This window comes from Microcaecilia unicolor, chromosome 5 (genome assembly GCF_901765095.1).
Source record: "Microcaecilia unicolor chromosome 5, aMicUni1.1, whole genome shotgun sequence".
Classification (NCBI taxonomy): Eukaryota; Metazoa; Chordata; class Amphibia; order Gymnophiona; family Siphonopidae; genus Microcaecilia; species Microcaecilia unicolor.
In genome coordinates, this window is record NC_044035.1 from 113,278,711 (window position 1) to 113,292,887 (window position 14,177).

The window sequence follows — 14,177 nt, forward strand, 5'->3', positions numbered from 1 at the left end:
TTGATGATGAGTTCAGCTGGCAAGGCAAAGGAATCTCCACTAGTTACACCAAGGGTGCACCGCTGCTGGGTGGACCTGAACCAAAAGCATATGGGCCCATCCGTGGCTACACCCCTGCTTTATTTCTCTTACTTTCATTGAGGAAGGATTTTATTTATTTATTTATTTATTTATTTATTTATTTATGGCATTTATACCCTGCTCTTTCCCGCTCGATAGCAGGTTCAGTGCGGCTTACAATGTATGGGTTCAAGTATCACATAGATAACACAATGTATGGGTACAAAGTATCATAAAGGTAATACAATGTATGGGTAAAAGGTATCACAAAGATAATGCAGTTGTATAAGGAAGGACAAGAGGAAGAGATGTTGGGGGGAGGGTTCAGGCATGTTTAATGTTAGTGGTGTGGATTAGGGTCGCAAATTAAGTTGGGTCGTTTGGATACGCTTGTTTGAAGAGATATGTTTTCAGCAGCTTTCGGAAGCATAGATGTTCGTTTGTTGTTCGGATGAATCTTGGAATGGCATTCCAAAGTTGGCTGCCCATAACGAAGAAGTTGGATGCATAGTAGGTTTTGTATTTGAGACCTTTGCAATTAGGCAGGTGAAGGTTGAGATATGTTCGAGAAGATTTGGACCTGTTCCTGGCTGGAAGGTCGATTAGATTGGTCATGTAGCTTGGAAATTCTCCGTGGAGGATCTTGTGGATCAGTGTGTGGACTTTGAAGTTTATTCGTTCCTTGATGGGTAGCTAGTGGAGTTTTTTCCGGAGAGGTGTTGCACTTTCAAACCGTGATTTACCAAAAATGAGTCTGGCTGCCGTGTTTTGGGTGGTTTGGAGTTTTTTTAGGATTTGGGCTTTGCAACCAATGAAGATACTGTTGCAGTAGTCGGCATGGGTGAGTTACTGTGGATTGTACCAGATTGCGGAACGTTTTTGGGGGGAGGAATGGTTTTACTCTTTTAAATACCCACATCATGTTGAACATCTTCTTCGTCATGACTTTTGCGTGAGTTTCTAGAGTTAGATGGTTGTCTAACGTTACTCCTAGGATTTTTAGGTTGTCAGATATTGGAATTGTAATGTTGGGGGTAATTAGGGTGGTTGGGAGTAGAGTGGAGTGTCTTGAAGAGAGGATTAAGCATTGAGTTTTTTTCTTTATTCAGTTTCATTTTGAAGGCGTTGGCCCAGGAGGCTAGGATGTTCATGCCAGTGATTACTTTTTCAGAGATTTCTGCAAGGTTGGATTGAAAAGGGATGAATATGGTGACGTCATCAGCATATATGAAGGGGTTTAGACCAGCTTTGGATAGGGACTTAGCTAAAGGAATCATCATAAGGTTAGGAAAGGGAGAAGCTTTGCTGCAGCTTGATAGTGAATATATCCATATATACCTGCTTAGAGCTTTAGAATACTAGCTGAGTGGGGAATAGAGAAAGTAGACTTCGCTCAGTCTTACAAGCATATTTTTTAAATTAAAATTCATGTTCATAAAAACAGATTTTTACTCCAAATGAACTGAAGATGATATTGTGGTTTGTAAGTCCACTTAAATGGGTAGAAAAGAACTTCAGTTTATTTTGAATTGATTCCACAGGACCTTCTCCTAGCAGTTGAGTCCCAGCTTTTTATCTGGGTCATCACATTAAATTCTAGGCTTTTCTTCAGCATATGATAGACAATTGGACAATATTCAGATGCCTCAAAGGCATGAGTGAATTGAGGCAGTCATTTCAGATGTGGACGTTCTCTGGGTGCCATGTGCCATGCAAAAAAACTTGGATTTGGACATTTGAAATGACAGGGCAAAGAAGCAACAGATAGCTAAGATTCTATATGTGATTTCTATTCTGATGTTAACTTGCGATTCAAAGTGGATCACAGAGCAAAGAGATATCCCAACGGAATAAAATTACATTAAAATCAATCTAATCATAATTTAAAAAATTATCCATCTAAGTCATTTTTATGAAACATAACATTAAGAAACAAACAAGTTTTAAAGACCTTTCAAAAAGAACTGTAAGGAGTAGTTAAGTGAACTGTTGTAGGTAGACTATTCCATATTTTTGTACCTTGGAAGGCAAAAGAATGTTCCCAAACAGATTTCAATCAATGTTTTTTTTACAGAAGGGACATCAAGTGACAGATTTTAGAACTCCTTAGATGCCCTATATGACTTATAATAAAAGTAATTCCCTGAAAATATTTTGACTCCTAAGAAATATCTTGAAATGTTCTCATAAGGGGGCAGTTTTCAGTAGCTCACATTACTGCAAACTTAGGATCCCTTTTCCTAAAGTATGTTAAAAGTTTTCATTTACCACATACTAATGGCCAAAACGAGTGTGTGGTTACTGCAGAGCCTCTGCACTAACTGTTGGGGGATGCCCAGCATCTTCTCATACAGTTACCGCAGAGATACTTACACCTTGCATTAACTGTATTGGAGGTTTTAAGGCTTCATGTGTTTATAATCTTGTGTATTCATTTCTGAAGTTATGCTTACATGATTGATAACCACTCAGATATGTGAGTGCCACTTCAGTAGGTGGAGTTCATTTAACTGCTCTATGTTATCTGCTGCAAATATCACATATTAGAGTGAGCCCATTCCGTGCCACATTCCATGTTTGTCAGTTACCTTGGGAATTAGTATTCGCTGTCAAGCCACCGTTGCTAATTCCATTGTTAACAGATTAATGCCTGTTAGTAAAAGGGGCACTTAGTGCATACATAGCTAATTACTTACCAGTCAGTATTCAGGAGGGGTTAACTGGGTAGGAGCAGTGTCACTTAACCAGGGAGTGCCACTGAATATCTGCACAGACTATCACTGCATTATATGGTTAGTGCTGAAGAGGTCCGGGAGTGCAGCAAAAACAGAGGCGGGAGCTATCTGGGCACTGCCAATATTCACTTCTGGTCAGGGGCGGACTGACAGTGATCTGGGCCTGTGGGTGATAAGGATCATTGGGCCCCCTTCCCCCATCCCATCCCACTCAGATCACTGGTGCTCTTTCAGCCCCTTTCTGTTCACGCCATCCAGCTACAAATCATTATTTAACACAGGACAGCACAGGTGACCCCCACCTGGAGCAAGAAAAGAGCTTCCAATCCAAGTGGTAATAAGAAGGAGAAGGAGAAGCCAACTCTGCACTTACTTTCCTGAGGCCTTGGTCTGCTGACACGGGAACTTCCCTCTGCTGCAGTCCACTCCCCTTCTGTCATAATTTCCTCCTTCCGCAAGGGTGTGCGGTGGCGGCAGAAGGAAGTTCTGGCGTCAGCAGACCAGGCCTCAGGATAGTAAGTAAGTATGGACTTGGCTTCTCCTTCTTGCCACTTGGATTGGAAGCTCTTTTCTCACTCCAGGTTGGGGGGGGGGTGTTCGGAGATGGAGCGTGGGAGGAGAAGAGGGAGAGGGGGGTGTCCCGGTTCTGGACCTGAAGGTGGAGGGGAGAGAGGAATGTAGGACATGTGGGAGGGATGTACTGGGTCCCCCACTGCCCTGGGTCCTTGGGCACTGCCCAGCTGCCCGAATGGACAGTCTGCCCCTGCTGCTGGTTCCCGGATTACTCTCCAGGAAGGTTGGACCACATCAAGAGCAGTCTTAATCTGTCCAGATATCTGTCTGGATACTAGACCTGAATATCGGTAGTGGCCAGAGAACTTCCAGCAGCCACTGATAATCTGGATATTCAGAACCAGTAGCTGGGCATGGCCCAACATAGACAACCAGCGTTAAAAAAACAAACAAAAAGAAAACATGGACTGCCTTGGGCTGAGTATTAATTTGGTTAATTTTGAAAGGAGAACTACTCTAGTTGAAAATTAAATGCCTTCATATTTTTCACCTGGCTTTCATACAGGATATCAATCTAAGGTAAATCAGGGGCGGATCAATAGGGTAGTGCCCGAGGGTCCAGTCACTCCTAACCAGTAATACGTGAAATGGGTGGTTAGAGCCCCATGACCCCATCTGATGCATACATTTGAAACTCAAATGGACATGTGGTGGTTTTACTCCCTTGAGCTAAATGTACCCCCACAAATCTTTTTTCTTCTTTAATCCAGCTGAAAGCATGCATGGTGTGAAGGCCCATGTGAGGTTTTAGTTACTGAGAGAGAGGTGGTTCTCTTTCTAACAGAGTAGAATACCTGTTTGATGCCCTTTTTGTAGTCTCAGTAATGCATGGCATGCGTTCTGATATAGATGCGAGTCACTTAAATAGAATATTTGAAGATTCACATATAGAGATGCCGGTATTTATAGTGTTTAAGCTCCTAATTTTGATATTTAGTATCCTGAATTGGCCTCTTTGAAGATTAGAAGGATTGAGTGCCTAAATTTATGCTCCAAGTTCCATTAGACTCTTAAATTTAGGATCCTAAAAAGTGGGTGGCAATGGGAGTGGATTTAAGGTGGGGAAAAATTTTAAGAGCTTAGCAATTGTTTTCAGCATTGGACACTTAAATCAAGGCAAATGAATGGCAGTCCTAAGTTTAATAGTAGTGGGTCTAATAATTGTAAGATCCATTCTCCTATCTTTGGGCAATTTTTACTAAGGTACGCTAATGGATTTAGCACACACTAATGATTAGCATGCTAAGAAGCCCATTTTATTCCTAAGAGCTTCTTAGCATTTAGTGTGCACTAATCATTATGCGCGCTAAATCTGTTAGCGCACCTTAAGAAAAGGAGCCCTTTGAAAGTTATGTTCGTAAATTGGCCTCTTAAAGTTTACTAAGGCTAAGTGCATACATTTTCACTAAATTTGCATAAAAATTTCACTAAACTCTTAAATTTAGGAGCATAAATAGTGGCAACCGGGATGGATATAAGGCAGGGAAAAAAAGTTAGGCATTTAGCACTGATTTTCAGCTGAGAAGTTATGCTTCTAAGTTTGGCTGAAAATAGGGCACAAATTTAGGAGCTCAGCATTTTCTGAATATTGGGCTCATAGGGGGAGATTCTATATATGGCGCCTAAAAAATCAGCACGGAAACCAGGGTAAACTAAACAGATTCTGTAAGCGGAGCCTAGATTTAGGCCCTGTATATAGAATACCCTTTTATGCCAATGAAAACCTGGCATAAATCCTATTGCATTGATTTAGGCACACTGGGCCATCGAAATGCCTATTTCCCTGCCCATAATCACATCCCTTTTTGCCTGCACGTGTTAGAGGTTAGGCGCACTGCGTTACAGAATACGATTGGGACTTATCATAAATTGTAATTATTGCCAGTTAGTGCTCATTATTGCTTGTTAAGAGCTGTTATCAACGCTGATTGGCTTGTTAAGCCAATTAAGTTATGCGCATTGTTATAGAATATGCTTGGATTTCGGCACATATCTCTAGGTGCGCTATATAGAATCTGGGGGATAATGTTTAGGACCCTAAATTTTAGCTGAAGCTTCAACTGGAAAACTTGGGGCCTTGTTTATTAAGCCGCGCTGTAGGCTTTCTAACATTTTAGCTTACGCTAACGATAGAGACACCCATTATATTCCTATGGGTGTCTCTAGCATTAGCATGTGATAATTTTGTATCACACGCTAAAAGGTTTGCGTGCCTACAGTGCGGCTTAGTAAACAAGGCTCCTATGTTAAGCTGTAAATAAGGAATACGACTTGTTTACTTAAAATTAGTGCTCAGCTTTTCTTGTTTTAATACTGGGGTCCCATATTTTATGGGTTCAGATTTCATGAGCACAGTCTGCAGTGTGTAGCCTTTTTTCTCATCTCTGTACTAGCTGGCTTGTGAGATGAATTTGCAAGTTTCTTGCCCAGTATTTGTAACATCACACTTCACATTTCATATACCACAAATAAAAATATCTAAGCGGTTTCCAATATAAAATTATAGGCATGACAAGAGGGAGGGAAGACAGATGAGGTGGCCTAGTTTACTGTCAGTATAATAATTAAAGTATCAGGCAATCAGGCGCAGAGCTGCACAGATGTAAGAAAACATTGGCTTACTTTTTCCCAAGTAGGAAATAGAGCCAGATGTCCTGCTGCTACTGTGAAGAAAACAGCACTGGGAATCTGTGTTGTAGACTAACAGATGTGCTGCCTTACCCATCCCGTCTCATCAGCTATTTTTGGGAAATGGTGCTATGGATTCAGCAGTGATTTATCCCTCCATCTAAATCACTTATTTATGCTAAAATTCATGAGGCAGATGTGCGATGATCTCCTCCCGAGACTCTGCCTACTCTGTCAAGATGTTGAATGTTTTGATGTCAAGCCTTCTCTTTCTGAATGCTGACCTTTAAATGAAATAATCTTCTGAGGTTCAGCTTGCTGATGATATGTGATAGATTTTCAGTATATTAGAAAGACAGTACTGCTAAAGAACGCATTTGTCAGTGCCAATAAGTGGCAGTGTTGCAGGTGGACTGAAAACCAATTTTTATCGGTAATAATGCTATAAGCAGTCTAACAGTGTAACCTTTGTAAAACTCTTAGGGGTTTTCCTGGACCTCATTTTTTCAATCTTAAGTTACATGCCCCCCCTCTCCTAATTTGGTGATTTCCAGATATTGGCCAACATTTATCTTCATTATGTATTGTGCATTTTCTATGAAATGCTCTGGTGATAATTGGGGGAGAAAAGGGTTACTACCAGGTCCTGATGCCCTGGCTATTCTGCAGGTTAGCAGTTCTGCATTAATATGTTGAATAACCAATGCAGAAACCTTTTCAGGACTAGATCATTTGTACATGACTGCACTGACTTTATAAAAGAAGCAGAACTGGTCTTTGCAAGCCACCTTGTTTTCAGAAAGAGCAGAATAAATTAAATGGACATTGCATATTAGGTTTTGACCTAATATGACCGATTAAAACCATTGCTGAGTAGAAAAAATTCTCAGATCCATAAAGCCTGCTACTGGTTAATTGAATATGCCAGTGGTTCCCAAACGTGGTCCTGGAGGCACCCCAGCCAGTCAGGTTTTCAGGATGCCCACAATGAATATTCATGAGAGAGATCTGCATGCAGTGGAGGTTGTGCATGCAAATCTCTCTCATGAATATTCATTGTGGGTATCCTGGAAACCTGACTGGCTGGGGTGCCTCCAGGACCAGGTTTGGGAACCACTGCAATATGCCATTAGCTGAATACCTCATAATTAAGACAGTTAAATTTACACCTGTGTTACATTTAGAGATCTTGTTGAGATGTAGTTCTGTCTGTATTTCTCAGTGATCCAGATAGATCAAATGATGAGTTTGATGGACCTGTGATCTGACACACCATAGCTTATCTGTTTATATTGCATGACAGTCCAAAGGTTTTCAGCTCTTTTTATTATCTGGCAAAAATATTATTGACCTATAAGCAGGATTCCATAAACAAATATGCATGAGAGAGATGTGTGTACTTTGGAAACCAGTGTTTGTATATCTAGCGCATCCATATTTATTGTACATATTTTGGAAACCTAGCTGGTTGTGGGGGTCACCAGTGGTAGGTTTGGGAAGTGCATTTGCATCTTATGTACATTTGTACTCGGACACACACTTTCCTCCCCTTATAAGAGTGAATTTAAAAGTTTTCAGGTGAGTTCAGTCTACAATTGTCAATGCTAAGGATAGCATTTTGTTAACACTTTCTTTTTTTTTTTTGGTGGGGGGGTATAGGGGACAAGGTGCCACACCAATGGCCATGCAGAAAGCCCAGCAAGTGGCCCAGGGACTGGATTTGCTGACCGCAAAGGTGGAAAATGCTGCTCGCAAGCTGGAGGCAATGACCAACTCGAAGCAGGCGATGGCAAAAAAACTTGATGCTGCCCAGGTACTGGCTGTGTACTAATGGATTGCCAAAGAGGCAATACTTCCATTTTATTCTTTTACCAGTTAAAAAAAATTAGGCTAACCCCAGTTAGTAATTAGTTGGACATCTGTCGTATTGCTGCTCTTTATGCAGCAAGGATGCCTGTGGCACAGACATTATCAAGAAAAGATTGCTTGCGCTGATAGTTAAATGTCCGCAATAGAAACTGAGGGTGATTGATAGGCGCCGGCAAAGTAGCAAAGACACCTCCAATCTCCAGCTGAAGAATCACAGTATAGCGCCAGATTGAAGTCTGCACTGGAGTGGGGGCATCAGGTAAGGTTTCCCTTTCTCTCCCCCTCTTCTTAGGTATCTCCAAATTGAAAAATTCAGGAAAGTATTCGGAGAAGGTCAGGAGCAGCCCATACCACTTTACATCTTTTTGGCGAATGTGTTTTAAGTAGTTTTTAAAATTGTTTAGTGTCTGTTGTCAGCCAAATCTACCCCAGCAAAGAGTTTCACAACCATGGACCAGCAATGGAAAATTTGTTTTTGCCTTGTTTCTTCAAAATGAATTTTTTGCAGTCCTGGAATAGATAGTAAACCAGCATCCATTGATCTCAGAGATCTAGCTGGTTGATAAATCTTGAGAACTGTTCTCTTAGTAATCAGATTCCAACTTCAATGCTTTATGAATTAAGAATAAAACTTTAAAATGGATTCTCTTTTCCACTAGTAACTTGTGGAAGTCTCTCAAAATTGGGGAAATATGTTGAAAACATGACTGATCTGATACCAACCTTTCCTCTGTATTCTGGACCACCTACAATGCCCTAATACTAGACTTTGCTAGACCCAAGTATAGGGCATTGCAGTAGTCTAGACCACTTTATCACCAAACTCTGGACAGTCAACCTAGAATCTTCCACTGGATAGCACCCTAAGCTTAAAAAAATAACTCTGCACCAACTTTCTTAAATGTGGTTTAAAATTCAAGGAGACTTCTATGATGACTCCTAAATTACAAACCTCTGATATCAAGCGCACCTTGTTTTCACACAGTTTAATCAACTCAGGAACCTGCTCTTCATCACAATTACAAAAAAAAACATCACTTCAGTTTTATCAACATTTAAAACCAATTTGTTCTCTTTTAGCCACTTTGTATTAAAGATGAATTGTAATCTAACCCCTGCCTCTTCAATTGATGTATCAAAAAGGAATAAAAAACTGGATATCATCCGCGTAAACTCTGTAGTGAATATTAAGGGAGCTCATCAAACAACAGAGCAGAATCAAATAAATATTAAACAGTACCAGGGGGAGAGAGATGAACCTTGTGGAACCCCATGTCACTAAATTCCGTTTTTGTGAAAATTAATCCTCCATTCTTACCTCTAACACATGGGGATGGCAGATAATTCTACGTTGGTATATCCAAACTTTACTAACTTTTCTTTCTATTCCCACAGTCATAAATTGCACTCCAGGATTGATTGTTTTTAGATAACATTTTACTCTTTCGGATGTCAAATACTGATATAGATGTAATTGTGTAATCTGATTGTGCACCTGAATGGGCAGATGAATCACTGTGCCCTGTTGATCAGAAACTACAGTTCTGGAGATTAAATGAAAGTCTCTTGGATGATGAGGTGGTGACTGATTTGACCTTTTTCTAATAACACCCCACAGGATTCCACTTTGGGATGCTATTGGGACAGGTTTAAGGCTTTTATCTGGGTGTCACTTCATTAAATGGGCATTTAGGCTAAAGCATAAGCATCATCAGTAGGATAAACCAGTTACAGAGGGATATTGATTAATGTGAGCAGAGGTAATTTTACTCAGCCTACTCCTGATAATCTGCAGCAGCTCTAACATCTACAAAAGCAACTAAGAACTTTGTGGGCTGACAAAATTAATCATGAGATGCAAATAACTAGCTTATATTTTGAAGAAGGTAATAGAGCTAGCAGATTAGCTCATCAGTTTAAGGCTAAAAAAATTGCTTTCCATAGTCACAGACATTAAGGAAGATCATGGCATGCTTGTCAGACAACCAGAACAGATGAGATGGTGTTTTTATAGGTGTCTGTACACTTCTGAGGTACAACCTACAAATACCAAAATTAATAAGCATGGTTGGGTGTAGACTTTGTTCAAATGCTTGACCATAAAATAGTCTCAGGAAGTTAATGCCATATCTGTTCTCAAACCATGGATATCATCGGGATTGGATGGCCTCACTTCAAAATTTTATAAAAAGTTTTCAGGGTACCTAGTTCCAATCCTGACAGAAAATTTTAATTCAGTACTACATGAGTTGAAACTCCCTGTATCCATGATGGAAGCAGCAATAACAATCTTATTGTCCTATCTCTCTCCTTAACTTAGATGTTAAATTATAGCTAAGATACTGGCCATAAGATTAAATAAGGTCATTGCCACTTTGGTGGGAGAGGATCAATCAGGCTTTATCCTGGGCTAAAAAGTCAAGACATACCACTAACTCTTCTTACTATCAATGCACGAAAAGCGTTTGATAAGAATTGAGTGGCAATTTATGCAGCAAGTTTTGACTTCTTTTGGGTTTGAAGCACATTTTAAAAAGTGGATTTCCACCTTTTATTCACCTACAACTGCCCTGGTCAGAGTTAATGGTGGCTATTCTGCTAGTTTTAGCCTTAATAGAGGAGCATGGCAGGGATGCCCCCTTTCTCCTTTTAATTGTGCTTTAGTGATTGAACCCCTTGCATTGACTATTAAATGTCATCAGCACATTAAGGGAGTACGTGTGGGAGGTGAGAAATTTTTAAAATATCTTTGTTTGCTGATGACATACTCCTTACTGCCAAGGAACCTTGTTAATCATTACCCCATATATTAACAGAGCTACAAGTATATGGTAGTCTTTCAGGCTTTAAAATAAGGGGGAGTAGAATGACAATGTGCCTACTTGTGTAAATAACATACACTAACAGGTTAGTCTGGCTATATGAGTGTTGGCTAAGTTAAGGTAGAAAACAGGTAAAGGCACACTTGCAGCTGAGAACTTAACCAGACTAGTAGTATTGGGCTAGTTGCAAATATTCTAATACATTGCAGTAAAATAGCAAAAAAAAAAAAAAAAACTAAACAAAACTGTGCCACTGATTTGGGCTATATAGGATATAATATACTAGCCGTTGAGCCCGTAAAAACGGGCTGGTATCAGGGTTTTCCTTCCCCTCCCCCCCCCCCCCCGCGAGGTCGCCACCGCTCCCCCCCCCCCCCCCTCGGAGTCGCCACCTCCACCCGGCCAAGGCCCTCTCTTCGCTTCTGAACCTACACATCCATTTGCCGAACGCAGCAACGCACATCAGCTCAGCTGCCGTGGGCCCTTCCTTCTCTGCCTATGGCCCCGCCCTCCTGTGATGTAACGTCAGCGAGGGCGGGACACAGGCAGAGAAGGAAGGGGCAGCTCAGCTGATGTGCGTTGCTGCGTTCGGCGAATGGATGTGTAAGTTCAGAAGGGAAGAGAGGGCCCGGGCTGGGTGGAGGGGTGGCGGCGGCGGCGACTGCGAGTGGGGGTGGTGGGAGCGGTAGCAACCTCGGCGGCGCAGTTTCCCTCTCTGTCACACCCCCCCCCCCCCCCCCCCCGTCATCACGTATTGACGCGGGGGCGGGACAGAGAGGGAAGTCTCTACTGCGCATTTGCGAGTGAGTCGGTCACTCGCCGTTTATATGTTTGCTAGTCAAGGATCATGCATGTCTGCAGCACTTTATTTTTAGGGGAACATCCTGGAATATAGTTGTGCTGCTTTTCAGACTCCAGAGCAGCCTCCAGCTCCATTCTTTCCAGACTTTTCTCTCTAATCCAGCTCCCCCCTCCACCTCCCCCCCCCCCCCAATCCACTGTTTCACTTCCTTGTTGACAGATTAAGCTGTGATCCATCCTGATCTGTTACTACATTTTTTATCTTTGTAAGGAGGGACTGGTTAATTAGGGTGCATATCTTACCCTGCAAGCAAAGGAGCACATATTAAACTGAACAAAGGTTAGGTAGTTCAGTTTGTGCTCCTTTGCTTTCAGGTGTCTCTCCTGCTATAGTACTATTTGTTTTCTATTATCTCATAGATTTCAGAATTAAAATTGCTTTTGTCGGGGAGGAGATTGCTTTCTCATTTAAAGGATACTATTTTAAATTCTAAAACTGTGTCATGAGAAACTGAGGAGAAACTGAGATCCATTGCAGGAAGTACCTTTGGGTAATTTTCAAATACTTTAGTTTAATGTGCCAGATAGATTGCCTTTTGACATTAAATAAGTATACGGTTAAAAAAAATGTATAGCACAAAAAAAAAGTAATCAATATACAGTCTTTCCCTTGCCCACAACCCTTTTTCTGTTTGTTAAAGCTGGACTTTTACATTCTCAGGTAATCCCACCCACTTAACAACTCTTCCCAAACTAAATCAAGGTTACAACATTTGGTTGAGAACTCTATCTGTGAACATAAAAATGCAGTGGGAAGAAAATAGAAAAAAAACAACAACCCAGTTTTATTATAATCTCCAATTTCTTTGTTCTTTCTCTGTCTGAGACTCTGTCATGCTGCTGCAACCAAAATCACACCCTGCCTCTCAGTAGTAGTTGTATGGTAGAGGAATCTTTCTCTCCCAGTGGTGTTGAAGGCACTTAGCCTGACTCGTCTCGCCTTTATAGTATGCATGTTTTCACAATTTGGACATGTATGCAATATGAAAGTCTAAATCATGAATATGGCTTCTAATATTTTTATGAACGTGTAAATAGTTGCAGGTTAGTTACTAGTTTGTATTTTTATCCTTGTATCTCTCTAAAGAATTGGCTGGCAGATCCTAATGGCGGGCCTGAGGGAGAAGAGCACATCCGAGGAATTTTGGCTGAAGCTAAGAAAATTGCTGACCTCTGTGAGGACCCCAAAGAGAGAGATGATATTCTGCGTTCTCTGGGAGAAATTGCTGCATTAACAGCCAAGCTATCTGATTTAAGGCGGCAGTATGTACCAATTAACAGTGAGGGATTGGATAAGATGGCTCTAATTCTACACAGAGAGAATTTAAAGTAAAACATGCAATCTCTGAAATAAGGTTTAATAAAATTCCCAGTCTCATTTCAGACAGTCTATTAAGCACAGCAAAGAGTATATTCCCTAGAACTATACTCAAGGCAAGAGTATCTGGTTAAAAACATAAGAATAGCCATACTGGGTCAGACCAGTGCTCCATCTAGCCCAGTTTCCTGCTTCCAGCAGTGGCTAGTCCAGGTCTCACGCTGACCGACCACTAGTGGTCAACCTATGGCTTTGCTTCTTGATGTATATTCACAGCTCCCACTATTAAAATCAATAAAACAGGATAGCTAGGCTGCAGAATGCCTGCAAACTTGTATATATTTTGTTCTACACTTGGCTGTAAACATGTCAATCAGTGTATCTGTGTCTGCATATATTAATTGCATAAACATATGTTTTGCATTAAAAAAAAACATTTTTAACAGACACTGCCTTTATCTTTGATATTTTTATAGATTGGTGATAATTATATACTAATTTTTTAATAAACATAACCTGCCCAGTATTGAAAAGCACTTACATCTATATCGCTATACGGATGAATACTTTAGCTAAAATTCCACTAAAAGTTGGCGGATGGTGTTGCTGAAACATCTTAGACTGTTCCTGCATTATCCAGATAGTGCCAGGCATAGTGTGGGTGTTCTGCTTAGCACTATATGTAGCGATATTCAGCCACAGTCTGCATATTTGTGTAGAATAATTTAGGCCAGTGAAAGGCTGTCCTAACTTAAACCACTTAGCTTATGCAGATGGAAGCTCAATATTACCACTATGCATTGAGCCAGAAGCCATCAATGAATATTGACCTGAACACTTTTTACAGCTCTTAACCTTCTAACCTCATGACTTTTTTTCATATTCAAAGAGAAATTATGGGAGTAAAGATGCTGTTAAATAACTTTTCACAATTTAGAGTTCATATAACACAGAATTGAAGTGGTGTATCTGCAAATTTTGAAAGATGTTTACTGAAGAAATATAGGGTGCTCTTTGCAACACTGCACTAATCGGATTGTTAGATTTACCTTTCTTCTCTCTTAGGGGTAAAGGAGACTCCCCAGAGGCTCGTGCTTTGGCCAAGCAGTTGGCTACATCACTACAGAACTTGCAGACCAAAACCAATCGAGCTGTAGCAAACAGCAGACCAGTTAAGGCAGCAGTTAACTTAGAGGGCAAGATTGAGCAGGCCCAGCGGTGGATAGACAACCCAACTGTTGATGATCGCGGTGTAGGTGAGCTATGGGCACGTTTAAGGGTACATTTTGCAAAGACTTATACTTGCCTTTT

At 40.8% G+C, this 14,177-nt stretch overlaps 1 protein-coding gene across 4 annotated transcripts in view; it reads left to right on the plus strand.

The window, feature by feature from the left end:
• Positions 1-14,177, plus strand: part of VCL (vinculin) — a 233,391-nt gene that overhangs the window by 153,578 nt on the left and 65,636 nt on the right. For all 4 annotated transcript variants that reach the window (XM_030203202.1, XM_030203205.1, XM_030203204.1 and 1 more), the window contains 3 exons: positions 7,656-7,809; positions 12,636-12,811; positions 13,932-14,122. In XM_030203202.1, coding sequence (XP_030059062.1) covers positions 7,656-7,809; positions 12,636-12,811; positions 13,932-14,122 — 521 coding nt within the window. The remainder of the gene's footprint in view (positions 1-7,655; positions 7,810-12,635; positions 12,812-13,931; positions 14,123-14,177) is intronic.